The sequence below is a fragment of the Parambassis ranga genome, chromosome 3 (assembly GCF_900634625.1).
Source record: "Parambassis ranga chromosome 3, fParRan2.1, whole genome shotgun sequence".
NCBI lineage: Eukaryota > Metazoa > Chordata > Actinopteri > Ambassidae > Parambassis > Parambassis ranga.
Window position 1 is genome coordinate 4,311,308 of NC_041024.1, and position 25,859 is coordinate 4,337,166.

At 40.7% G+C, this 25,859-nt stretch overlaps 1 protein-coding gene and 7 long non-coding RNA genes across 8 annotated transcripts in view; 6 read left to right on the top strand and 2 right to left on the bottom strand.

Annotated features, from left to right (window-relative positions):
* Positions 1-2,579: 2,579 nt before the first annotated feature.
* LOC114433817 (uncharacterized) lies at positions 2,580-3,944 on the top strand. The gene is made up of 5 exons (XR_003670406.1): positions 2,580-2,690; positions 3,017-3,043; positions 3,417-3,498; positions 3,587-3,659; positions 3,752-3,944. It is a non-coding gene; the product is annotated as an uncharacterized LOC114433817 (long non-coding RNA).
* A 554-nt stretch (positions 3,945-4,498) lies between these two features.
* Positions 4,499-5,561, bottom strand: LOC114433940 (uncharacterized). The gene is made up of 4 exons (XR_003670424.1): positions 5,441-5,561; positions 5,089-5,115; positions 4,617-4,713; positions 4,499-4,533 (listed from the first exon to the last, which is right to left on the bottom strand). It is a non-coding gene; the product is annotated as an uncharacterized LOC114433940 (long non-coding RNA).
* A 2,607-nt stretch (positions 5,562-8,168) lies between these two features.
* Positions 8,169-9,537, top strand: LOC114433798 (uncharacterized). Its single transcript, XR_003670399.1, has 5 exons — positions 8,169-8,285; positions 8,612-8,638; positions 9,012-9,105; positions 9,194-9,252; positions 9,347-9,537. It is a non-coding gene; the product is annotated as an uncharacterized LOC114433798 (long non-coding RNA).
* Positions 9,538-13,348: 3,811 nt separating this feature from the next.
* Positions 13,349-14,722, top strand: LOC114433799 (uncharacterized). The gene is made up of 5 exons (XR_003670400.1): positions 13,349-13,469; positions 13,795-13,821; positions 14,195-14,276; positions 14,365-14,437; positions 14,530-14,722. It is a non-coding gene; the product is annotated as an uncharacterized LOC114433799 (long non-coding RNA).
* A 529-nt stretch (positions 14,723-15,251) lies between these two features.
* On the bottom strand, positions 15,252-16,327 carry LOC114433909 (uncharacterized). Its single transcript, XR_003670414.1, has 4 exons — positions 16,220-16,327; positions 15,867-15,893; positions 15,395-15,491; positions 15,252-15,311 (listed from the first exon to the last, which is right to left on the bottom strand). It is a non-coding gene; the product is annotated as an uncharacterized LOC114433909 (long non-coding RNA).
* Positions 16,328-18,946: 2,619 nt separating this feature from the next.
* Positions 18,947-20,314, top strand: LOC114433804 (uncharacterized). The gene is made up of 5 exons (XR_003670402.1): positions 18,947-19,063; positions 19,389-19,415; positions 19,789-19,882; positions 19,971-20,029; positions 20,124-20,314. It is a non-coding gene; the product is annotated as an uncharacterized LOC114433804 (long non-coding RNA).
* Positions 20,315-23,525: 3,211 nt separating this feature from the next.
* On the top strand, positions 23,526-23,855 carry LOC114433866 (uncharacterized). The gene is made up of 2 exons (XR_003670410.1): positions 23,526-23,588; positions 23,663-23,855. It is a non-coding gene; the product is annotated as an uncharacterized LOC114433866 (long non-coding RNA).
* A 748-nt stretch (positions 23,856-24,603) lies between these two features.
* Positions 24,604-25,859, top strand: part of mapk8ip1b (mitogen-activated protein kinase 8 interacting protein 1b) — a 30,901-nt gene continuing 29,645 nt past the window's right edge. Inside the window, exon 1 of the mRNA XM_028401760.1 lies at positions 24,604-24,707. Coding sequence (XP_028257561.1) covers positions 24,631-24,707 — 77 coding nt within the window. The 5' untranslated portion in view covers positions 24,604-24,630. The remainder of the gene's footprint in view (positions 24,708-25,859) is intronic.

Here is a 25,859-nt window from a genome sequence, read left to right on the forward strand (position 1 = left end):
CACAAGATTAGGCTGTTTATTCATTCAAATTTATATAGCTGTCAATCAAATTTATATTGCTGGTATTGCCTGACACAACCTTGAGAAGATTTGTCCTCAGATTGTCCCTGATGAAGAGGCAGAAATGGATCTTTGCAGCGTTTTGAGTGTTTTAGTTCACCGGGGCTCTAGCAGCTGAAAGCATCATTTTTATTGTAAAAAGTAAATAAGGTGTCAAACAGCTCACTGACGTCCTTATCCCACTTCTGGATGCTGAACCAGTTGAAGGTGCCTGTGTATTCTGACCTAATGATAATTCAAGGACACTAAAGATAAAGGAGAAATTCTTTAAGGCCTTTTCAGAAGGCCTCTGAAAGATCAACTGGTCCTTTTAAGGCTCACTGCTGAGCAGACTTGTTTCCTATTATGGAGTCAAAGGAGAATTTTAATTAACAGAAGTTGCTTTGAGGTCAGCATGAACAGAAACAGTGCATAAATCTGGCGCCCTCCTGTGGTTGGTTCTTAAACAGCCTGTACATAATAGTGCTCAATGTTTATGAATCATTTGCATTCTCTGTATTAACACTCAGATGATGTGTAATAGGCCAAGAAGTCACAGTGTAATGCTGGGTAATGTCTGAGCAGCTGAGGCCTCTCTCACATTAGCTGATAGTAATGTTCAGAAATCCACAATCAGGAGAACACTGAACAACCCTGATCCGCCTGGTAAAGCTGCAAGGAGAAAGTCAGAGAGCTGTTGGGAAATAATCTGTGGATGGATGAGACCAAGAAAGAATGATTTGGAACAAAGTAGAATTAGAGGAAGAAAGTTGATGTTTTGGAGTCAAAGTCCTGATCTTAATCCAACTGAAGTGTTGTGGAAGCACCTGTAAGAAGCAGTTTATGTGAGGAAAGCACCAACATCTCAGACCTGAATGTGTTTTGTACTGAAGAATGGGCTAAAATGCCTCCAAGCTGTTGTGGACAACTGAACAGAAGTTACTGAAAATGTTTAGCAGCTGTTATTGCTGCATGAGGGCTCACAGCATCACCTCATATTTATTCAGACTGTTGATATAACAAAGCTCATTTTATTCAGAATCAAAAATACTTTATTGATCCCAGGGGGATAATTATATTATAATATAATTATTAATATTATTATAATAATACCACAATTTAAGATAACAGAGCATGTCTTCCTCGTGACAACAACCTAATTTAATCTCAGTAATTTAATATCAAAGTTCATTATAATAAAAACCGTGAGATGTTGATGAAGATTCTCAGTCATCCAGGTCATCATACGTAGAGAAGATTGAAGCAAGGCGTCTGAACTTGTAGAGTTTTCTAGAAGACGTTTCGCTGCTCATCCAAGCAGCTTCATCAGTTCTAACTGTTTGGTGGGGAAACATGGTTTATATGTGGTTACAGACCTGTGTGGGTGGGTCTGGGTAAAACTTAAAAAACTTAAAAAACAATAGCACTAAATGTTTCCATACTTACCTGTGATGTTCTGGCTGACTGGGCCAGGTGTGTCTAACGACTGGTTACGACTATGAAACTGCCGGAGGGGGACTGGTTGACAGCCCTTTGTTCTTACTGTGAGTATGTGCAAACTTCCTGGGAATGGATGGAATCACTGCATTGTATGTGGTAGAAAGATGATGTCTGAGGCCACCACCTCTGTTAAGGGAAGATTTTTCCAGCTTAACATAGATGGCTTCCTTGACTCCTCTTTCATACCACCTTTCCTCCCTGTCTAAAATGTGAACGTTGTTGTCCTCAAAGGAGTGTCCTTTGTCTTTGAGGTGGAGGTGAACAGCTGAGTCTTGTCCTGAGGAGGTGGCTCTCCTGTGCTGAGCCATTCTTCTGTGGAGTGGTTGTTTAGTTTCTCCAATGTACAGATCAGAGCATTCCTCACTGCACTGGACTGCATATATCACATTGCTGTGTTTCTCCCTGGGAATCTTGTCCTTCGGGTGAACCAGTCTCTGTCTCAGTGTTGTCATCGGTTTGAAATGGACCGGGACAGTTAGAACTGATGAAGCTGCTTGGATGAGCAGCGAAACGTCTTCTAGAAAACTCTACAAGTCCAGACGCCTTGCTTCAAAAACCGTGAGGTGAATGTTATTCAATTAATTTCTGAAAATGCTTAAAAATAAATATCTGAAAAGTTTACTCATCCTGTCCTCAACAAGCTGAACATTATGACATTTGAATGGTTTGAATAGCACAAACTATGCCCAAGATACGCTGAGCCAGAAGGATTATAGAGGAAAAGAATAATAAAATACAAATAAATATGTAGAATATAGTTTGATTGCGTTGTAATGAAAACAAAATTTGTTTTATTATCATGAGATAAATGGTTAAAATGCTGAGAAATTTCTGTTTGAACCTGGAATAAAGCAAGTTGTTATCACAAGTAAATGATCTTCATTATCCTTAGATAAACTGTCATTACATGATAATGAACTTTGATATTAAAATAAGCTTTGTTATCTCAACAGTCTAAAAAAATATGCAAAAGTATGTGAACCTTTGCTATTATCATGTGAGCCCTCAAGCACATGTGTTGTGTCAGAGTATAAAAGTCTGGCTGCTCTAAAGGGACACTTCAGTTTCTTCAGGACCTTTGAAGAGCAACTTTTTGGTCATTCCTCTGGCAGAATCCAACAAGATGAAACTCACGTTCATCCTGCTGGCCAGTGAGTATCAGGACATGTAAACTGTTTTTACATCCTTTGAAAAAAAGCTGTTTTTATTTATTTAAAAAGTATCCTAAGTGGAGCTGATTCTCTTTACAGGAAGCAGAACTCCACTTTGTCCAAACACTCTTCTGAAACACATTGACAACTGGCTGACAGTTGCTGACAATGATTTTTCTTTCATTAAACAGCTGGAGTCTGATCTCTGAGTCTGTTCCTCGTTCTGATCCAGTAGCTGTGTGTTTTTACACTGATAATAACACTCTGATAGTGTCACTCTGAAACAGTGTGTTAGAGCTAACCATAATACTCTGTGTGTGTTTCAGTGCTGGCCTTCACACTCATCACTCTGGGTGAGAATGTTTGTGCATTTATGTGTGTGTGTGTCTTTGGCTGTTGTTTTGACTAATGTATCACTGTCAACTTTAATGAGCACATCCTCCATAGAAGTTTGTGAACGTTCTAGTTGTTTACAACTGACATTTGTGAAGCTTAGCCAGATAGCTGTATTGTAGCTACATCATTTCATCTGCAAACAGCCTAATTAGTTAATGAAGCATCTGTCTGTTATCCACTTAAACATTGTGTTTTGCTAATAATAACCTTACTGAACAAGTAAGCAAAGCTCAGCCATCACCAAGGCTAAGCTAGTGATGCTGTAAGTTACATGTTAAAGACTAAAGATGTTAGTGTTGCTGTTCCTCCAACCTGTGACTGTTGTTGCAGAATCAACCACAGAGGCGCTTGACCGTGTAAGAGGCCTCAGAGAGCCAAGACAACTAAACAAAAAAAAGCCACTGTCAGTGATGTAGGTGGTCAGAGCACATTTACAGTCTGTCCGCCATCTTTGATTCACCTGCATGATCTGAGTCATATTCTGCATCTCCTGTTCACAGTGAGCTATACAGCGGTGTGAACTATCCTAATAAAATACCAATACAGGGGATCAAAGTCTGACACTTTATAGAGGTAACACACACACACCTGCAAAGACACACATGCCTGCACATACACAGTGTCAAACCCATTCTAACCTGATGCTGATGTGCTTTGATTGACAGACCTGTGTTGTCTCCTCCACCACAAAGAAGAACCTGCCTTCTATCTGTGTTCTTGTATCTCAGCTTCAGCCCAGGCTTCACTGAGACACTTTTCTACGTCTTTTACTCTCTCTCCTGCTCTTCATGTAACGATGTTACTGATGTTAGTGGGAGTTCTTCTTTCATGAAAAATAAAACACTATCGAGCATCACATTGAATCTCTCTGGCCTCTTTGTGTAGCTGCTTGTCTCTAGCGCCCTCTGGTGTTTGTCTGTTTATAAGGTACAAAAAAATCTAAAGTTGATCCGTAGCTGGTATCCACCCCCTTTTTTCTACTCCCCAGTTTTCCTCCCAGTTATCAGCCCCGTCCTCTCTGAGGGGTTCAGTGCTACTGACAGCTACTACTACTACTGCTAGTCTTCCTTTAGATGAAACTTTTTTGAGAATTAGACTATCCAGATAAATGTTATATTGCTGATTGATAAAACCTGGATTAAGGATATTTTATTTTGTTTTATATATTTTGTTATTTTTCAGTTTCCCCCCCTGATGGATCGCCACGTTACTGTGGTCAGGGTGTGACCTCAGTGACCTTAAGAGCTGTACCAGCAGAAGCTTAGTCCTCGGGTGGGTCACCCAAGTTGGACAGGTCTGAAGGCAGAGGCCTGACAAAGTGCAGTCAGAATGGGTTTGACACTGTGTATGTGTGTAATTTTGCAGGCGTGTGTGTGTGTCTATTACTTCCTAAAGTGCCATCATTTGGTCCACTGTTTTTTTGTCAACACAACCATCCTCTTTCTCACTGTGAACAGGAGATGCAGAATATTACTCAAAACATGCAGATGAATCAAAGACAGACGGTAACTGTCCTCTTACATCTCTCACCTCACTGACTCTGATGGTTTACTTTTGCCATTCGCCCCTCTTACTGCTCTTGGCTCTCTGAGGCCTGTAAAACTTTCAACTGCCTCTGTGGTTGATTCTGCAACAACAGTCACAGGTTGGAGGAACAGCAACACTAACATCTTTAGTCTTTAACATGTAACTTACAGCATCACTAGCTTAGCCTTGGTGATGGCTGAGCTTTGCTTACTTGTTCAGTAAGGTTATTATTAGCAAAACACAATGTTTAAGTGGATAACAGGCAGATGCTTCATTAACTAATTAGGTTGTTTGCAGATGAAACGATGTAGCTACAATACAGCTATCTGGCTAAGCTTCACAAATGTCAGTTGTAAACAACTAGAACTTTCACAAACTTCTATGGAGGATGTGCTCATTAAAGTTGACAGTGATACATTAGTCAAAACAACAGCCAAAGACACACACACACACATAAATGCACAAACATTCTCACCCAGAGTGATGAGTGTGAAGGCCAGCACTGAAACACACACAGAGTATTATGTTAGCTCTAACACACTGTTTCAGAGTGACACTATCAGAGTGTTATTATCAGTGTAAAAACACACAGCTACTGGATCAGAATGAAGAACAGACTCAGAGATCAGACTCCAGCTGTTTAATGAAAGAAAAATCATTGTCAGCAACTGTCAGCCAGTTGTCAATGTGTTTCAGAAGAGTGTTTGGACAAAGTGGAGTTCTGCTTCCTGTAAAGATAATCGGCACCACTTAGGATACTTTTTAAATAAATAGAAACAGCTTTTTTTCAAAGGATGTAAAAACAGTTTACATGTACTGATACTCACTGGCCAGCAGGATGAATGTGAGTTTCATCTTGTTGGATTCTGCCAGAGGAATGACCAAAAAGTTGCTCTTCAAAGGTCCTGAAGAAACTGAAGTGTCCCTTTAGAGCAGCCAGACTTTTATACTCTGACAGAACACACCTATATGTGTGACAGCCACCGGGCACAAGATTAGGCTGTTTATTCATTCAAATTTATATAGCTGTCAATTAAATTTATATTGCTTTTATTGCCTGACACAACCTTGAGAAGATTTGTCCTCAGATTGTCCCTGATGAAGAGGCAGAAATGGATCTTTGCAGCGTTTTGAGTGTTTTAGTTCAGCGGGGCTCTAGCAGCTGAAAGCATGATTTTTATTGTAAAAAGTAAATAAGGTGTCAAACAGCTCACTGACGTCCTTATCCCACTTCTGGATGCTGAACCAGTTGAAGGTGCCTGTGTATTCTGACCTAATGATAATTCAAGGACACTAAAGATAAAGGAGAAATTCTTTAAGGCCTTTTCAGAAGGCCTCTGAAAGATCAACTGGTCCTTTTAAGGCTCACTGCTGAGGAGACTTGTTCCCTATTATGGAGTCAAAGGAGAATTTTAATTAACAGAAGTTGCTCTGAGGTCAGCAGGAAAAGAAACAGTGCATAAATCTGGCGCCCTCCTGTGGTTGGTTCTTAAACAGCCTGTACATAATAGTGCTCAATGTTTATGAATCATTTGCATTCTCTGTATTAACACTCAGATGATGTGTAATAGGCCAAGAAGTCACAGTGTAATGCTGGGTAATGTCTGAGCAGCTGAGGCCTCTCTCACATTAGCTGATAGTAATGTTCAGAAATCCACAATCAGGAGAACACTGAACAACCCTGATCCGCCTGGTAAAGCTGCAAGGAGAAAGTCAGAGAGCTGTTGGGAAATAATCTGTGGATGGATGAGACCAAGAAAGAATGATTTGGAACAAAGTAGAATTAGAGGAAGAAAGTTGATGTTTTGGAGTCAAAGTCCTGATCTTAATCCAACTGAAGTGTTGTGGAAGCACCTGTAAGAAGCAGTTTATGTGAGGAAAGCACCAACATCTCAGACCTGAATGTGTTTTGTACTGAAGAATGGGCTAAAATGCCTCCAAGCTGTTGTGGACAACTGGACAGAAGTTACTGAAAATGTTTAGCAGCTGTTGTTGCTGCATGAGGGCTCACAGCATCACCTCATATTTATTCAGACTGTTGATATAACAAAGCTCATTTTATTCAGAATCAAAAATACTTTATTGATCCCAGGGGGATAATTATATTATAATATAATTATTAATATTATTATAATAATACCACAATTTAAGATAACAGAGCATGTCTTCCTCGTGACAACAACCTAATTTAATCTCAGTAATTTAATATCAAAGTTCATTATAATAAAAACCGTGAGATGTTGATGAAGATTCTCAGTCATCCAGGTCATCATACGTAGAGAAGATTGAAGCAAGGCGTCTGGACTTGTAGAGTTTTCTAGAAGACGTTTCGCTGCTCATCCAAGCAGCTTCATCAGTTCTAACTGTTTGGTGGGGAAACATGGTTTATATGTGGTTACAGACCTCAGTGGGTGGGTCTGGGTAAAACTTAAAAAAACAATAGCACTAAATGTTTCCATACTTACCTGTGATGTTCTGGCTGACTGGGCCAGGTGTGTCTAACGACTGGCTAACGACTATGAAACTGCCGGAGGGGGACTGGTTGACAGCCCTTTGTTCTTACTGTGAGTATGTGTAAACTTCCTGGGAATGGATGGAATCACTGCATTGTATGTGGTAGAAAGATGATGTCTGAGGCCACCACCTCTGTTAAGGGAAGGTTTTTCCAGCTTAACATAGATGGCTTCCTTGACTCCTCTTTCATACCACCTTTCCTCCCTGTCTAAAATGTGAACATTGTTGTCCTCAAAGGAGTGTCCTTTGTCTTTGAGGTGGAGGTGAACAGCTGAGTCTTGTCCTGAGGAGGTGGCTCTCCTGTGCTGAGCCATTCTTCTGTGGAGTGGTTGTTTAGTTTCTCCAATGTACAGATCAGAGCATTCCTCACTGCACTGGACTGCATATATCACATTGCTGTGTTTCTCCCTGGGAATCTTGTCCTTCGGGTGAACCAGTCTCTGTCTCAGTGTTGTCATAGGTTTGAAATGGACCGGGACAGTTAGAACTGATGAAGCTGCTTGGATGAGCAGCGAAACGTCTTCTAGAAAACTCTACAAGTCCAGACGCCTTGCTTCAAAAACCGTGAGGTGAATGTTATTCAATTAATTTCTGAAAATGCTTAAAAATAAATATCTGAAAAGTTTACTCATCCTGTCCTCAACAAGCTGAACATTATGACATTTGAATGGTTTGAATAGCACAAACTATGCCCAAGATACGCTGAGCCAGAAGGATTATAGAGGAAAAGAATAATAAAATACAAATAAATATGTAGAATATAGTTTGATTGCTTTGTAATGAAAACAAAATTTGTTTTATTATCATGAGATAAATGGTTAAAATGCTGAGAAATTTCTGTTTGAACCTGGAATAAAGCAAGTTGTTATCACAAGTAAATGATCTTCATTATCCTTAGATAAACTGTCATTACATGATAATGAACTTTGATATTAAAATAAGCTTTGTTATCTCAACAGTCTAAAAAAAATATGCAAAAGTATGTGAACCTTTGCTATTATCATGTGAGCCCTCAAGCACATGTGTTGTGTCAGAGTATAAAAGTCTGGCTGCTCTAAACGGACACTTCAGTTTCTTCAGGACCTTTGAAGAGCAACTTTTTGGTCATTCCTCTGGCAGAATCCAACAAGATGAAACTCACATTCATCCTGCTGGCCAGTGAGTATCAGTACATGTACACTGTTTTTACATCCTTTGAAAAAAAGCTGTTTTAATTTATTTAAAAAGTATCCTAAGTGGAGCTGATTCTCTTTACAGGAAGCAGAACTCCACTTTGTCCAAACACTCTTCTGAAACACATTGACAACTGGCTGACAGTTGCTGACAATGATTTTTCTTTCATTAAACAGCTGGAGTCTGATCTCTGAGTCTGTTCCTCATTCTGATCCAGTAGCTGTGTGTTTTTACACTGATAATAACACTCTGATAGTGTCACTCTGAAACAGTGTGTTAGAGCTAACCATAATACTCTGTGTGTGTTTCAGTGCTGGCCTTCACACTCATCACTCTGGGTGAGAATGTTTGTGCATTTATGTGTGTGTGTGTCTTTGGCTGTTGTTTTGACTAATGTATCACTGTCAACTTTAATGAGCACATCCTCCATAGAAGTTTGTGAAAGTTCTAGTTGTTTACAACTGACATTTGTGAAGCTTAGCCAGATAGCTGTATTGTAGCTACATCATTTCATCTGCAAACAACCTAATTAGTTAATGAAGCATCTGCCTGTTATCCACTTAAACATTGTATTTTGCTAATAATAACCTTACTGAACAAGTAAGCAAAGCTCAGCCATCACCAAGGCTTAGCTAGTGATGCTGTAAGTTACATGTTAAAGACTAAAGATGTTAGTGTTGCTGTTCCTCCAACCTGTGACTGTTGTTGCAGAATCAACCACAGAGGCGATGGAAAGTTTTACAGGCTTCAGAGAGCCAAGAGAAGTATGGAAGATGGCTGAACAATTAGTGCAACGGATGAAGAGGTAAGAGGTTAGAGGACATTTACAGTCTGTCCGCCATCTTTGATTCACCTGCATGTTTTGAGTAATATTCTGTATCTCCTGTTCACAGTGAGAAAGAGGCTGCTCAAAAAACACACAAACAGGGGACCAAATTCTGAAATGTTAAATGTAGGTAACAGACACACCTGCAGAGACACACATGCCTGCACATACACAGTGTCAAACCCATTCTAACCTGATGCTGATGTGCTTTGATTGACAGACCTGTGTTGTCTCCTCCACCACAAAGAAGAACCTGCCTTCTATCTGTGTTCTTGTATCTCAGCTTCAGCCCAGGCTTCACTGAGACACTTTTCTACGTCTTTTATTCTCTCTCCTGCTCTTCATGTAACGATGTTACTGATGTTAGTGGGAGTTCTTCTTTCATGAAAAATAAAACACTATCGAGCATCACATTGAATCTCTCTGGCCTCTTTGTGTAGCTGCTTGTCTCTAGCGCCCTCTGGTGTTTGTCTGTTTATAAGCTACAAAAAAATCTAAAGTTGATCCGCAGGCGTGTGTGTGTGTCTATTACTTCCTAAAGTGCCATCATTTGGTCCCCTGTATTTTTGTCAACACAACCATCCCCTTTCTCACTGTGAACAGAAGATGCAGAATATTACTCAAAACATGCAGATGAATCAAAGACAGACGGTAAATGTCCTCTTACATCTCTCACCTCACTGACTCTGATGGTTTACTTTTGCCATTCGCCCCTCTTACTGCTCTTGGCTCTCTGAAGCCTGTAAAACTTTCAACTGCCTCTGTGGTTGATTCTGCAACAACAGTCACAGGTTGGAGGAACAGCAACACTAACATCTTTAGTCTTTAATATGTAACTTACAACATCACTAGCTTAGCCTTGGTGATGGCTGAGCTTTGCTTACTTGTTCAGTAAGGTTATTATTAGCAAAATACACTGTTTAAGTGGATAACAGACAGATGCTTCATTAACTAATTAGGTTGTTTGCAGATGAAATGATGTAGCTACAATACAGCTATCTGGCTAAGCTTCACAAATGTCAGTTGTAAACAACTAGAACTTTCACAAACTTCTATGGAGGATGTGTTCATTAAAGTTGACAGTGATACATTAGTCAAAACAACAGCCAAAGACACACACACACAAATAAATGCACAAACATTCTCACCCAGAGTGATGAGTGTGAAGGCCAGCACTGAAACACACACAGAGTATTATGGTTAGCTCTAACACACTGTTTCAGAGTGACACTATCAGAGTGTTATTATCAGTGTAAAAACACACAGCTACTGGATCAGGATGAGGAACAGACTCAGAGATCAGACTCCAGCTGTTTAATGAAAGAAAAATCATTGTCAGCAACTGTCAGCCAGTTGTCAATGTGTTTCAGAAGAGTGTTTGGACAAAGTGGAGTTCTGCTTCCTGTAAAGAGAATCAGCTCCACTTAGGATACTTAAATAAATTAAAACAGCTTTTTTTCAAAGGATGTAAAAACAGTGTACATGTACTGATACTCACTGGCCAGCAGGATGAATGTGAGTTTCATCTTGTTGGATTCTGCCAGAGGAATGACCAAAAAGTTGCTCTTCAAAGGTCCTGAAGAAACTGAAGTGTCCCTTTAGAGCAGCCCGACTTTTATACTCTGACAGAACACACCTATATGTGTGACAGCCACCGGGCTCAAGATTAGGCTGTTTATTCATTCAAATTTATATAGCTGTCAATCGAATTTATATTGCTGGTATTGCCTGACACAACCTTGAGAAGATTTGTCCTCAGATTGTCCCTGATGAAGAGGCAGAAATGGATCTTTGCAGCGTTTTGAGTGTTTTAGTTCAGCGGGGCTCTAGCAGCTGAAAGCATGATTTTTATTGTAAAAAGTAAATAAGGTGTCAAACAGCTCACTGACGTCCTTATCCCACTTCTGGATGCTGAACCAGTTGAAGGTGCCTGTGTATTCTGACCTAATGATAATTCAAGGACACTAAAGATAAAGGAGAAATTCTTTAAGGCCTTTTCAGAAGGCCTCTGAAAGAACAACTGGTCCTTTTAAGGCTCACTGCTGAGGAGACTTGTTCCCTATTATGGAGTCAAAGGAGAATTTTAATTAACAGAAGTTGCTCTGAGGTCAGCAGGAAAAGAAACAGTGCATAAATCTGGCGCCCTCCTGTGGTTGGTTCTTAAACAGCCTGTACATAATAGTGCTCAATGTTTATGAATCATTTGCATTCTCTGTATTAACACTCAGATGATGTGTAATAGGCCAAGAAGTCACAGTGTAATGCTGGGTAATGTCTGAGCAGCTGAGGCCTCTCTCACATCAGCTGATAGTAATGTTCAGAAATCCACAATCAGGAGAACACTGAACAACCCTGATCCGCCTGGTAAAGCTGCAAGGAGAAAGTCAGAGAGCTGTTGGGAAATAATCTGTGGATGGATGAGACCAAGAAAGAATGATTTGGAACAAAGTAGAATTAGAGGAAGAAAGTTGATGTTTTGGAGTCAAAGTCCTGATCTTAATCCAACTGAAGTGTTGTGGAAGCACCTGTAAGAAGCAGTTTATGTGAGGAAAGCACCAACATCTCAGACCTGAATGTGTTTTGTACTGAAGAATGGGCTAAAATGCCTCCAAGCTGTTGTGGACAACTGAACAGAAGTTACTGAAAATGTTTAGCAGCTGTTGTTGCTGCATGAGGGCTCACAGCATCACCTCATATTTATTCAGACTGTTGATATAACAAAGCTCATTTTATTCAGAATCAAAAATACTTTATTGATCCCAGGGGGATAATTATATTATAATATAATTATTAATATTATTATAATAATACCACAATTTAACATAACAGAGCATGTCTTCCTCGTGACAACAACCTAATTTAATCTCAGTAATTTAATATCAAAGTTCATTATAATAAAAACCGTGAGATGTTGATGAAGATTCTCAGTCATCCAGGTCATCATACGTAGAGAAGGTTGAAGCAAGGCGTCTGAACTTGTAGAGTTTTCTAGAAGACGTTTCGCTGCTCATCCAAGCAGCTTCATCAGTTCTAACTGTTTGGTGGGGAAACATGGTTTATATGTGGTTACAGACCTCAGTGGGTGGGTCTGGGTAAAACTTAAAAAAACAATAGCACTAAATGTTTCCATACTTACCTGTGATGTTCTGGCTGATTGGGCCAGGTGTGTCTAACGACTGGCTAACGACTATGAAACTGCCGGAGGGGGACTGGTTGACAGCCCTTTGTTCTTACTGTGAGTATGTGCAAACTTCCTGGGAATGGATGGAATCACTGCATTGTATGTGGTAGAAAGATGATGTCTGAGGCCACCACCTCTGTTAAGGGAAGGTTTTTCCAGCTTAACATAGATGGCTTCCTTGACTCCTCTTTCATACCACCTTTCCTCCCTGTCTAAAATGTGAACATTGTTGTCCTCAAAGGAGTGTCCTTTGTCTTTGAGGTGGAGGTGAACAGCTGAGTCTTGTCCTGAGGAGGTGGCTCTCCTGTGCTGAGCCATTCTTCTGTGGAGTGGTTGTTTAGTTTCTCCAATGTACAGATCAGAGCATTCCTCACTGCACTGGACTGCATATATCACATTGCTGTGTTTCTCCCTGGGAATCTTGTCCTTCGGGTGAACCAGTCTCTGTCTCAGTGTTGTCATAGGTTTGAAATGGACCGGGACAGTTAGAACTGATGAAGCTGCTTGGATGAGCAGCGAAACGTCTTCTAGAAAACTCTACAAGTCCAGACGCCTTGCTTCAAAAACCGTGAGGTGAATGTTATTCAATTAATTTCTGAAAATGCTTAAAAATAAATATCTGAAAAGTTTACTCATCCTGTCCTCAACAAGCTGAACATTATGACATTTGAATGGTTTGAATAGCACAAACTATGCCCAAGATACGCTGAGCCAGAAGGATTATAGAGGAAAAGAATAATAAAATACAAATAAATATGTAGAATATAGTTTGATTGCTTTGTAATGAAAACAAAATTTGTTTTATTATCATGAGATAAATGGTTAAAATGCTGAGAAATTTCTGTTTGAACCTGGAATAAAGCAAGTTGTTATCACAAGTAAATGATCTTCATTATCCTTAGATAAACTGTCATTACATGATAATGAACTTTGATATTAAAATAAGCTTTGTTATCTCAACAGTCTAAAAAAAATATGCAAAAGTATGTGAACCTTTGCTATTATCATGTGAGCCCTCAAGCACATGTGTTGTGTCAGAGTATAAAAGTCTGGCTGCTCTAAAGGGACACTTCAGTTTCTTCAGGACCTTTGAAGAGCAACTTTTTGGTCATTCCTCTGGCAGAATCCAACAAGATGAAACTCACATTCATCCTGCTGGCCAGTGAGTATCAGTACATGTACACTGTTTTTACATCCTTTGAAAAAAAGCTGTTTTTATTTATTTAAAAAGTATCCTAAGTGGAGCTGATTCTCTTTACAGGAAGCAGAACTCCACTTTGTCCAAACACTCTTCTGAAACACATTGACAACTGGCTGACAGTTGCTGACAATGATTTTTCTTTCATTAAACAGCTGGAGTCTGATCTCTGAGTCTGTTCCTCATTCTGATCCAGTAGCTGTGTGTTTTTACACTGATAATAACACTCTGATAGTGTCACTCTGAAACAGTGTGTTAGAGCTAACATAATACTCTGTGTGTGTTTCAGTGCTGGCCTTCACACTCATCACTCTGGGTGAGAATGTTTGTGCATTTATGTGTGTGTGTGTCTTTGGCTGTTGTTTTGACTAATGTATCACTGTCAACTTTAATGAACACATCCTCCATAGAAGTTTGTGAAAGTTCTAGTTGTTTACAACTGACATTTGTGAAGCTTAGCCAGATAGCTGTATTGTAGCTACATCATTTCATCTGCAAACAGCCTAATTAGTTAATGAAGCATCTGTCTGTTATCCACTTAAACATTGTGTTTTGCTAATAATAACCTTACTGAACAAGTAAGCAAAGCTCAGCCATCACCCAGGCTAAGCTAGTGATGCTGTAAGTTACATGTTAAAGACTAAAGATGTTAGTGTTGCTGTTCCTCCAACCTGTGACTGTTGTTGCAGAATCAACCACAGAGGCGCTTGACCGTGTAAGAGGCCTCAGAGAGCCAAGACAACTAAACAAAAAAAAGCCACTGTCAGTGATGTAGGTGGTCAGAGCACATTTACAGTCTGTCCGCCATCTTTGATTCACCTGCATGATCTGAGTCATATTCTGCATCTCCTGTTCACAGTGAGCTATACAGCGGTGTGAACTATCCTAATAAAATACCAATACAGGGGATCAAAGTCTGACACTTTATAGAGGTAACACACACACACCTGCAAAGACACACATGCCTGCACATACACAGTGTCAAACCCATTCTAACCTGATGCTGATGTGCTTTGATTGACAGACCTGTGTTGTCTCCTCCACCACAAAGAAGAACCTGCCTTCTATCTGTGTTCTTGTATCTCAGCTTCAGCCCAGGCTTCACTGAGACACTTTTCTACGTCTTTTACTCTCTCTCCTGCTCTTCATGTAACGATGTTACTGATGTTAGTGGGAGTTCTTCTTTCATGAAAAATAAAACACTATCGAGCATCACATTGAATCTCTCTGGCCTCTTTGTGTAGCTGCTTGTCTCTAGCGCCCTCTGGTGTTTGTCTGTTTATAAGGTACAAAAAAATCTAAAGTTGATCCGTAGCTGGTATCCACCCCCTTTTTTCTACTCCCCAGTTTTCCTCCCAGTTATCAGCCTCGTCCTCTCTGAGGGGTTCAGTGCTACTGACAGCTACTACTACTACTGCTAGTCTTCCTTTAGATGAAACTTTTTTGAGAATTAGACTATCCAGATAAATGTTATATTGCTGATTGATAAAACCTGGATTAAGGATATTTTATTTTGTTTTATATATTTTGTTATTTTTCAGTTTCCCCCCCTGATGGATCGCCACGTTACTGTGGTCAGGGTGTGACCTCAGTGACCTTAAGAGCTGTACCAGCAGAAGCTTAGTCCTCGGGTGGGTCACCCAAGTTGGACAGGTCTGAAGGCAGAGGCCTGACAAAGTGCAGTCAGAATGGGTTTGACACTGTGTATGTGTGTAATTTTGCAGGCGTGTGTGTGTGTCTATTACTTCCTAAAGTGCCATCATTTGGTCCCCTGTTTTTTTGTCAACACAACCATCCTCTTTCTCACTGTGAACAGGAGATGCAGAATATTACTCAAAACATGCAGATGAACCAAAGACAGACGGTAACTGTCCTCTTACATCTCTCACCTCACTGACTCTGATGGTTTACTTTTGCCATTCGCCCCTCTTACTGCTCTTGGCTCTCTGAGGCCTGTAAAACTTTCAACTGCCTCTGTGGTTGATTCTGCAACAACAGTCACAGGTTGGAGGAACAGCAACACTAACATCTTTAGTCTTTAACATGTAACTTACAGCATCACTAGCTTAGCCTTGGTGATGGCTGAGCTTTGCTTACTTGTTCAGTAAGGTTATTATTAGCAAAACACAATGTTTAAGTGGATAACAGGCAGATGCTTCATTAACTAATTAGGTTGTTTGCAGATGAAACGATGTAGCTACAATACAGCTATCTGGCTAAGCTTCACAAATGTCAGTTGTAAACAACTAGAACTTTCACAAACTTCTATGGAGGATGTGCTCATTAAAGTTGACAGTGATACATTAGTCAAAACAACAGCCAAAGACACACACACACACATAAATGCACAAACATTCTCACCCAGAGTGATGAGTGTGAAGGCCAGCACTGAAACACACACAGAGTATTATGGTTAGCTCTAACACACTGTTTCAGAGTGACACTATCAGAGTGTTATTATCAGTGTAAAAACACACAGCTACTGGATCAGAATGAGGAACAGACTCAGAGATCAGACTCCAGCTGTTTAATGAAAGAAAAATCATTGTCAGCAACTGTCAGCCAGTTGTCAATGTGTTTCAGAAGAGTGTTTGGACAAAGTGGAGTTCTGCTTCCTGTAAAGATAATCGGCACCACTTAGGATACTTTTTAAATAAATTAAAACAGCTTTTTTTCAAAGGATGTAAAAACAGTGTACATGTACTGATACTCACTGGCCAGCAGGATGAATGTGAGTTTCATCTTGTTGGATTCTGCCAGAGGAATGACCAAAAAGTTGCTCTTCAAAGGTCCTGAAGAAACTGAAGTGTCCGTTTAGAGCAGCCAGACTTTTATACTCTGACAGAACACACCTATATGTGTGACAGCCACCGGGCACAAGATTAGGCTGTTTATTCATTCAAATTTATATAGCTGTCAATTAAATTTATATTGCTTTTATTGCCTGACACAACCTTGAGAAGATTTGTCCTCAGATTGTCCCTGATGAAGAGGCAGAAATGGATCTTTGCAGCGTTTTGAGTGTTTTAGTTCAGCGGGGCTCTAGCAGCTGAAAGCATGATTTTTATTGTAAAAAGTAAATAAGGTGTCAAACAGCTCGCTGACGTCCTTATCCCACTTCTGGATGCTGAACCAGTTGAAGGTGCCTGTGTATTCTGACCTAATGATAATTCAAGGACACTAAAGATAAAGGAGAAATTCTTTAAGGCCTTTTCAGAAGGCCTCTGAAAGAACAACTGGTCCTTTTAAGGCTCACTGCTGAGGAGACTTGTTCCCTATTATGGAGTCAAAGGAGAATTTTAATTAACAGAAGTTGCTCTGAGGTCAGCAGGAAAAGAAACAGTGCATAAATCTGGCGCCCTCCTGTGGTTGGTTCTTAAACAGCCTGTACATAATAGTGCTCAATGTTTATGAATCATTTGCATTCTCTGTATTAACACTCAGATGATGTGTAATAGGCCAAGAAGTCACAGTGTAATGCTGGGTAATGTCTGAGCAGCTGAGGCCTCTCTCACATCAGCTGATAGTAATGTTCAGAAATCCACAATCAGGAGAACACTGAACAACCCTGATCCGCCTGGTAAAGCTGCAAGGAGAAAGTCAGAGGGCTGTTGGGAAATAATCTGTGGATGGATGAGACCAAGAAAGAATGATTTGGAACAAAGTAGAATTAGAGGAAGAAAGCTGATGTTTTGGAGTCAAAGTCCTGATCTTAATCCAACTGAAGTGTTGTGGAAGCACCTGTAAGAAGCAGTTTATGTGAGGAAAGCACCAACATCTCAGACCTGAATGTGTTTTGTACTGAAGAATGGGCTAAAATGCCTCCAAGCTGTTGTGGACAACTGAACAGAAGTTACTGAAAATGTTTAGCAGCTGTTGTTGCTGCATGAGGGCTCACAGCATCACCTCATATTTATTCAGACTGTTGATATAACAAAGCTCATTTTATTCAGAATCAAAAATACTTTATTGATCCCAGGGGGATAATTATATTATAATATAATTATTAATATTATTATAATAATACCACAATTTAACATAACAGAGCATGTCTTCCTCGTGACAACAACCTAATTTAATCTCAATAATTTAATATCAAAGTTCATTATAATAAAAACCGTGAGATGTTGATGAAGATTCTCAGTCATCCAGGTCATCATACGTAGAGAAGGTTGAAGCAAGGCGTCTGAACTTGTAGAGTTTTCTAGAAGACGTTTCGCTGCTCATCCAAGCAGCTTCATCAGTTCTAACTGTTTGGTGGGGAAACATGGTTTATATGTGGTTACAGACCTCAGTGGGTGGGTCTGGGTAAAACTTAAAAAAACAATAGCACTAAATGTTTCCATACTTACCTGTGATGTTCTGGCTGACTGGGCCAGGTGTGTCTAACGACTGGCTAACGACTATGAAACTGCCGGAGGGGGACTGGTTGACAGCCCTTTGTTCTTACTGTGAGTATGTGCAAACTTCCTGGGAATGGATGGAATCACTGCATTGTATGTGGTAGAAAGATGATGTCTGAGGCCACCACCTCTGTTAAGGGAAGGTTTTTCCAGCTTAACATAGATGGCTTCCTTGACTCCTCTTTCATACCACCTTTCCTCCCTGTCTAAAATGTGAACATTGTTGTCCTCAAAGGAGTGTCCTTTGTCTTTGAGGTGGAGGTGAACAGCTGAGTCTTGTCCTGAGGAGGTGGCTCTCCTGTGCTGAGCCATTCTTCTGTGGAGTGGTTGTTTAGTTTCTCCAATGTACAGATCAGAGCATTCCTCACTGCACTGGACTGCATATATCACATTGCTGTGTTTCTCCCTGGGAATCTTGTCCTTCGGGTGAACCAGTCTCTGTCTCAGTGTTGTCATAGGTTTGAAATGGACCGGGACAGTTAGAACTGATGAAGCTGCTTGGATGAGCAGCGAAACGTCTTCTAGAAAACTCTACAAGTCCAGACGCCTTGCTTCAAAAACCGTGAGGTGAATGTTATTCAATTAATTTCTGAAAATGCTTAAAAATAAATATCTGAAAAGTTTACTCATCCTGTCCTCAACAAGCTGAACATTATGACATTTGAATGGTTTGAATAGCACAAACTATGCCCAAGATACGCTGAGCCAGAAGGATTATAGAGGAAAAGAATAATAAAATACAAATAAATATGTAGAAAATAGTTTGATTGCTTTGTAATGAAAACAAAATTTGTTTTATTATCATGAGATAAATGGTTAAAATGCTGAGAAATTTCTGTTTGAACCTGGAATAAAGCAAGTTGTTATCACAAGTAAATGATCTTCATTATCCTTAGATAAACTGTCATTACATGATAATGAACTTTGATATTAAAATAAGCTTTGTTATCTCAACAGTCTAAAAAAATATGCAAAAGTATGTGAACCTTTGCTATTATCATGTGAGCCCTCAAGCACATGTGTTGTGTCAGAGTATAAAAGTCTGGCTGCTCTAAACGGACACTTCAGTTTCTTCAGGACCTTTGAAGAGCAACTTTTTGGTCATTCCTCTGGCAGAATCCAACAAGATGAAACTCACATTCATCCTGCTGGCCAGTGAGTATCAGTACATGTACACTGTTTTTACATCCTTTGAAAAAAAGCTGTTTTAATTTATTTAAAAAGTATCCTAAGTGGAGCTGATTCTCTTTACAGGAAGCAGAACTCCACTTTGTCCAAACACTCTTCTGAAACACATTGACAACTGGCTGACAGTTGCTGACAATGATTTTTCTTTCATTAAACAGCTGGAGTCTGATCTCTGAGTCTGTTCTTCATTCCGATCCAGTAGCTGTGTGTTTTTACACTGATAATAACACTCTGATAGTGTCACTCTGAAACAGTGTGTTAGAGCTAACATAATACTCTGTGTGTGTTTCAGTGCTGGCCTTCACACTCATCACTCTGGGTGAGAATGTTTGTGCATTTATGTGTGTGTGTGTCTTTGGCTGTTGCTTTGACTAATGTATCACTGTCAACTTTAATGAGCACATCCTCCATAGAAGTTTGTGAAAGTTCTAGTTGTTTACAACTGACATTTGTGAAGCTTAGCCAGATAGCTGTATTGTAGCTACATCATTTCATCTGCAAACAACCTAATTAGTTAATGAAGCATCTGCCTGTTATCCACTTAAACAGTGTATTTTGCTAATAATAACCTTACTGAACAAGTAAGCAAAGCTCAGCCATCACCAAGGCTAAGCTAGTGATGCTGTAAGTTACATGTTAAAGACTAAAGATGTTAGTGTTGCTGTTCCTCCAACCTGTGACTGTTGTTGCAGAATCAACCACAGAGGCGATGGAAAGTTTTACAGGCTTCAGAGAGCCAAGAGAAGTATGGAAGATGGCTGAACAATTAGTGCAACGGATGAAGAGGTAAGAGGTTAGAGGACATTTACAGTCTGTCCGCCATCTTTGATTCACCTGCATGTTTTGAGTAATATTCTGTATCTCCTGTTCACAGTGAGAAAGAGGCTGCTCAAAAAACACACAAACAGGGGACCAAATTCTGAAATGTTAAATGTAGGTAACAGACACACCTGCAGAGACACACATGCCTGCACATACACAGTGTCAAACCCATTCTAACCTGATGCTGATGTGCTTTGATTGACAGACCTGTGTTGTCTCCTCCACCACAAAGAAGAACCTGCCTTCTATCTGTGTTCTTGTATCTCAGCTTCAGCCCAGGCTTCACTGAGACACTTTTCTACGTCTTTTATTCTCTCTCCTGCTCTTCATGTAACGATGTTACTGATGTTAGTGGGAGTTCTTCTTTCATGAAAAATAAAACACTGTCGAGCATCACATTGAATCTCTCTGGCCTCTTTGTGTAGCTGCTTGTCTCTAGCGCCCTCTGGTGTTTGTCTGTTTATAAGCTACAAAAAAATCTAAAGTTGATCCGCAGGCGTGTGTGTGTGTCTTTTACTTCCTAAAGTGCCATCATTTGGTCCCCTGTTTTTTTGTCAACACAACCATCCCCTTTCTCACTGTGAACAGAAGATGCAGAATATTACTCAAAACATGCAGATGAATCAAAGACAGACGGTAAATGTCCTCTTACATCTCTCACCTCACTGACTCTGATGGTTTACTTTTGCCATTCGCCCCTCTTACTGCTCTTGGCTCTCTGAAGCCTGTAAAACTTTCAACTGCCTCTGTGGTTGATTCTGCAACAACAGTCACAGGTTGGAGGAACAGCAACACTAACATCTTTAGTCTTTAACATGTAACTTACAGCATCACTAGCTTAGCCTGGGTGATGGCTGAGCTTTGCTTACTTGTTCAGTAAGGTTATTATTAGCAAAATACAATGTTTAAGTGGATAACAGACAGATGCTTCATTAACTAATTAGGTTGTTTGCAGATGAAATGATGTAGCTACAATACAGCTATCTGGCTAAGCTTCACAAATGTCAGTTGTAAACAACTAGAACGTTCACAAACTTCTATGGAGGATGTGCTCATTAAAGTTGACAGTGATACATTAGTCAAAACAACAGCCAAAGACACACACACACATAAATGCACAAACATTCTCACCCAGAGTGATGAGTGTGAAGGCCAGCACTGAAACACACACAGAGTATTATGTTAGCTCTAACACACTGTTTCAGAGTGACACTATCAGAGTGTTATTATCAGTGTAAAAACACACAGCTACTGGATCAGAATGAGGAACAGACTCAGAGATCAGACTCCAGCTGTTTAATGAAAGAAAAATCATTGTCAGCAACTGTCAGCCAGTTGTCAATGTGTTTCAGAAGAGTGTTTGGACAAAGTGGAGTTCTGCTTCCTGTAAAGAGAATCAGCTCCACTTAGGATACTTTTTAAATAAATAAAAACAGCTTTTTTTCAAAGGATGTAAAAACAGTGTACATGTACTGATACTCACTGGCCAGCAGGATGAATGTGAGTTTCATCTTGTTGGATTCTGCCAGAGGAATGACCAAAAAGTTGCTCTTCAAAGGTCCTGAAGAAACTGAAGTGTCCCTTTAGAGCAGCCAGACTTTTATACTCTGACAGAACACAGCTATATGTGTGACAGCCACCGGGCTCAAGATTAGGCTGTTTATTCATTCAAATTTATATAGCTGTCAATCGAATTTATATTGCTGGTATTGCCTGACACAACCTTGAGAAGATTTCTCCTCAGATTGTCCCTGATGAAGAGGCAGAAATGGATCTTTGCAGCGTTTTGAGTGTTTTAGTTCAGCGGGGCTCTAGCAGCTGAAAGCATGATTTTTATTGTAAAAAGTAAATAAGGTGTCAAACAGCTCGCTGACGTCCTTATCCCACTTCTGGATGCTGAACCAGTTGAAGGTGCCTGTGTATTCTGACCTAATGATAATTCAAGGACACTAAAGATAAAGGAGAAATTCTTTAAGGCCTTTTCAGAAGGCCTCTGAAAGATCAACTGGTCCTTTTAAGGCTCACTGCTGAGGAGACTTGTTCCCTATTATGGAGTCAAAGGAGAATTTTAATTAACAGAAGTTGCTCTGAGGTCAGCAGGAACAGAAACAGTGCATAAATCTGGCGCCTTCCTGTGGTTGGTTCTTAAACAGCCTGTACATAATAGTGCTCAATGTTTATGAATCATTTGCATTCTCTGTATTAACACTCAGATGATGTGTAATAGGCCAAGAAGTCACAGTGTAATGCTGGGTAATGTCTGAGCAGCTAAGGCCTCTCTCACATCAGCTGATGGTAATGTTCATAAGTCCACAATCAGGAGAACACTGAACAACCCTGATCCGCCTGGTAAAGCTGCAAGGAGTAAGTCAGAGGGCTGTTGGGAAATAATCTGTGGATGGATGAGACCAAGAAAGAATGATTTGGTTGCAATGAGAATACTTATGTAAGTATTATGGTTGGAGCCGGTTTTGTTGCATCTGGGCCAGGATGGATTGCTGATTGAACAAAGAATTCTGAATTATAACAGCAGATTCTAAAATGTCAGGACAGGGGGGACACTGACACCTGAATGTGTTTTGTACTGAAGAATGGGCTAAAATGCCTCCAAGCAGTTGTGGACAACTGAACAGAAGTTACTGAAAATGTTTAGCAGCTGTTATTGCTGCATGAGGGCTCACATGATACTGAAAGCAAAGGTTCACATACTTTTACATATTTCTTTTCAGTCTGTTGAGATAAAGCTAATTTTATAATACCACAATTTACCTTAAGATAACAGAGCATGTCTTCCTCGTGACAACAACCTAATCAGTTTGAACCTGGAATCAAGCAAGTTGTTATCATAAGTAAATGATCTTCATCCTTAGATGAACTGTCATTGCGTGATAATGAACGTTGATATTAAAATAATCCGGTTAAATTAGGTTGTTCTCACGAGGAAGACATGCTCCGTTATCTTAAGGTAAATTGTGGTATTATTATAATAAAATGAGCTTTGTTATATCAACAGTCTGAAAAATATGAGGTGATGATGCCCAAGATATGCTGACCCAGAAGATGTATAGAGGAAAAGAATCATAAAATACAAATAAATATGTAGACCCTTCCATGGACCGCCACCTTACCCTGGTGGAGGGGTTTGAGTGCCCAGATGATCCTAGGAGCTATGTTGTCGGGGGCTTAATGCCCCCAGCAGGGTCTCCCAAGGCAAACAGGTCCTGGGTGATGGGCCAGACTAAGAGTGGTCCAAAAACCCCTTAATGGAGCAAAGAAAAACAAGGACCGTGACGTCGCCCGGTATGACGCAGCCGGGGCCCCACCCTGGAGCCAGGCCCAGGGTTGGGGCTCGAATGCGAGCGCTCTGGTGGCCGGGCCTTTCCCCACGGGGCCCGGCCGGGTTTAGCCCGAAGGAGCAACGTGGGGCCGACCTCCCATGGGCCCACCACCGGTGGGAGGAACCGTAAGGGGCCGGTGCATAGTGGTTTGGGTGGCAGTCGAAGGCGGGGGCTTCGGCGACCTGACCACTGGACACAGAAACTGGCTCTGGGGACATGGAATGTCACCTCGCTGGGGGGGAAGGAGCCTGAGCTTGTGCGGGAGGCCGAGCGGTGTGAACTATCCTAATAAAATACCAATACAGGGGATCAAAGTCTGACACTTTATAGAGGTAACACACACACACCTGCACATACACAGTGTCAAACCCATTCTAACCTGATGCTGATGTGCTTTGATTGACAGACCTGTGTTGTCTCCTCCACCACAAAGAAGAACCTGCCTTCTATCTGTGTTCTTGTATCTCAGCTTCAGCCCAGGCTTCACTGAGACACTTTTCTACGTCTTTTACTCTCTCTCCTGCTCTTCATGTAACGATGTTACTGATGTTAGTGGGAGTTCTTCTTTCATGAAAAATAAAACACTATCGAGCATCACATTGAATCTCTCTGGCCTCTTTGTGTAGCTGCTTGTCTCTAGCGCCCTCTGGCGTTTGTCTGTTTATAAGGTACAAGTTGATCCATAGCTGGTATCCACCCCCTTTTTTCTACTCCCCAGTTTTCCTCCCAGTTATCAGCCTCATCCCCTCTGGGGGGTTCAGTGCTGCCTTCACTGTCTTCTCGTAAATTCCAGATTCATTTTGTTAGGTTTTTCAGTGCTTGTATTGGAAACACACAGTAACAAATCTGCTTCCATGGCAGATGTTTACAATAAATAACATATGAGTATAAAGAAGGGACACTTTGAGATCTACTGAAACACAATGACAACTGGCTGGAAAGGATTTAATATGATGTCATCTACAAAGTTATCAATTTAACAACAACTACTGCTGAAAATAACGAAGGGATGACAATAACAGCAGTGAGGAAACACCTTCTGGTTTAGGCTTTATTCCATAAAGCAAAGGACTCAACAATATTTTTTTAAAATGTAAACATTATATTGCTGTTAGACCCAAGCTAAAGAATAATTAACCATGTATTATTATGTACTGCCCTTCTTGTAGACTGCACCCTGTTATCAGCTCTGGTGTGAATCCTACAAATTTACCAAATTGTTCAGTCGTCCCTGCAGAGTTACGCTAAGTTGCTATTTTTCCCACAGGCCCTGAAGGCACCAGCCTATCGCGGCATCGCCGGACCTCACAGGTGTCTGTGCCGGGGCGGCTTCACACAGCGGAGCTGCGGAAGAAGACATGCTAACTGGTCGGCATGGCGGACAGAGAGAAGAGGAAAGCCACTCCACCGTCCGGCAGAAACGTCCAGGTGAAGTCCCCGGCCAGCTTCAGGTAAGAGCCCGCGCAGAGAAGTAATGTGGAGGCGGTGGACACTTCTGCTGGCTGCTGGGCTGCAGGCTGTGGATGAGCCACCGCGGCTCTGCAGCTCCTAATGTGCTGATGCTGGCTGATCGCAGCCGCCGCTGCAGCAGCAGAGGTGTTTGGATGGTTTGTGAGGCGCTGTGTGTTGTTGGGTCGCTTGGTTTGTGTTTTGGGCGTGTCTGCTGCCGGAGGACCGACATGAGCGTTGTCTCCCTCCATCCACCACAAGCCTGTTCTTACATCTGTCGCATGCTCCTGCTCTCTGTGGACTGAAGTGGCTTTTTCTTATTCCCTTCTTCTGATCATTCTTCTGAGCTGGCCTCTTCATCTGGACTGTGATTCGTATGATGCGACTCACCCTGTTTATAGGATTATAAAACGTTTTACTGTTGTTATTTCTTCATGTATCAACCACCTGTCTTAGAGTGACATAATGATCATGACCTATTATAGATCAATATTGATGGTGAGTTTCTGTTTCCTGACATGAGTGAAGTTTGTTTTTTTTGACCTAGATCAGAGATAAATTATGTTTTTTTTTCTTCCTATTTTATAAATATTGTCAGAAAATGAGCAAAATATTTTTTCTAATATATGGAAGATTGTGATGGCACAATTGAGACTCCCTCTCACACACTTTTAACTTACAGTGAATGGACTAAAAAGCAGTTTAAAGGATCTCTAAGGTCATTTCAGATGGCAGTAACTATTAGTCAGTTGCATGGGTTAGTCTGCAGGTTTTCAAGTATAAGGACCTCCCCTCAGGTGAAGTGTAGAGGCTCTATATCCAACCCCCACCTGCTTAGTTTTGCTTATTTCTGGCATCCTGGTCAGGCTATTTGATCCCATAGACACTCAATACAGCCAGATATTGATGTTTAATCTAACTTTAGACGGCACCAAACACACAGAGAAAGTCTGTCCTTCCTTGCTTGTTTTTTCTTTTGCACTCACACAAAAGGGTTTGGACTCAGTAATAAAAATAGTGTCGCATGTGAGTGAGGTGTTAGCGGAGTGTAAGGGATTAGCTGCATGCTGTGTTGTCATGCTTTTACACTGTGAAGCTGTGTGGCACAACTGAGTGGATGGAGGCCTGTGATCAATATTCCCCAGTGAGACAAT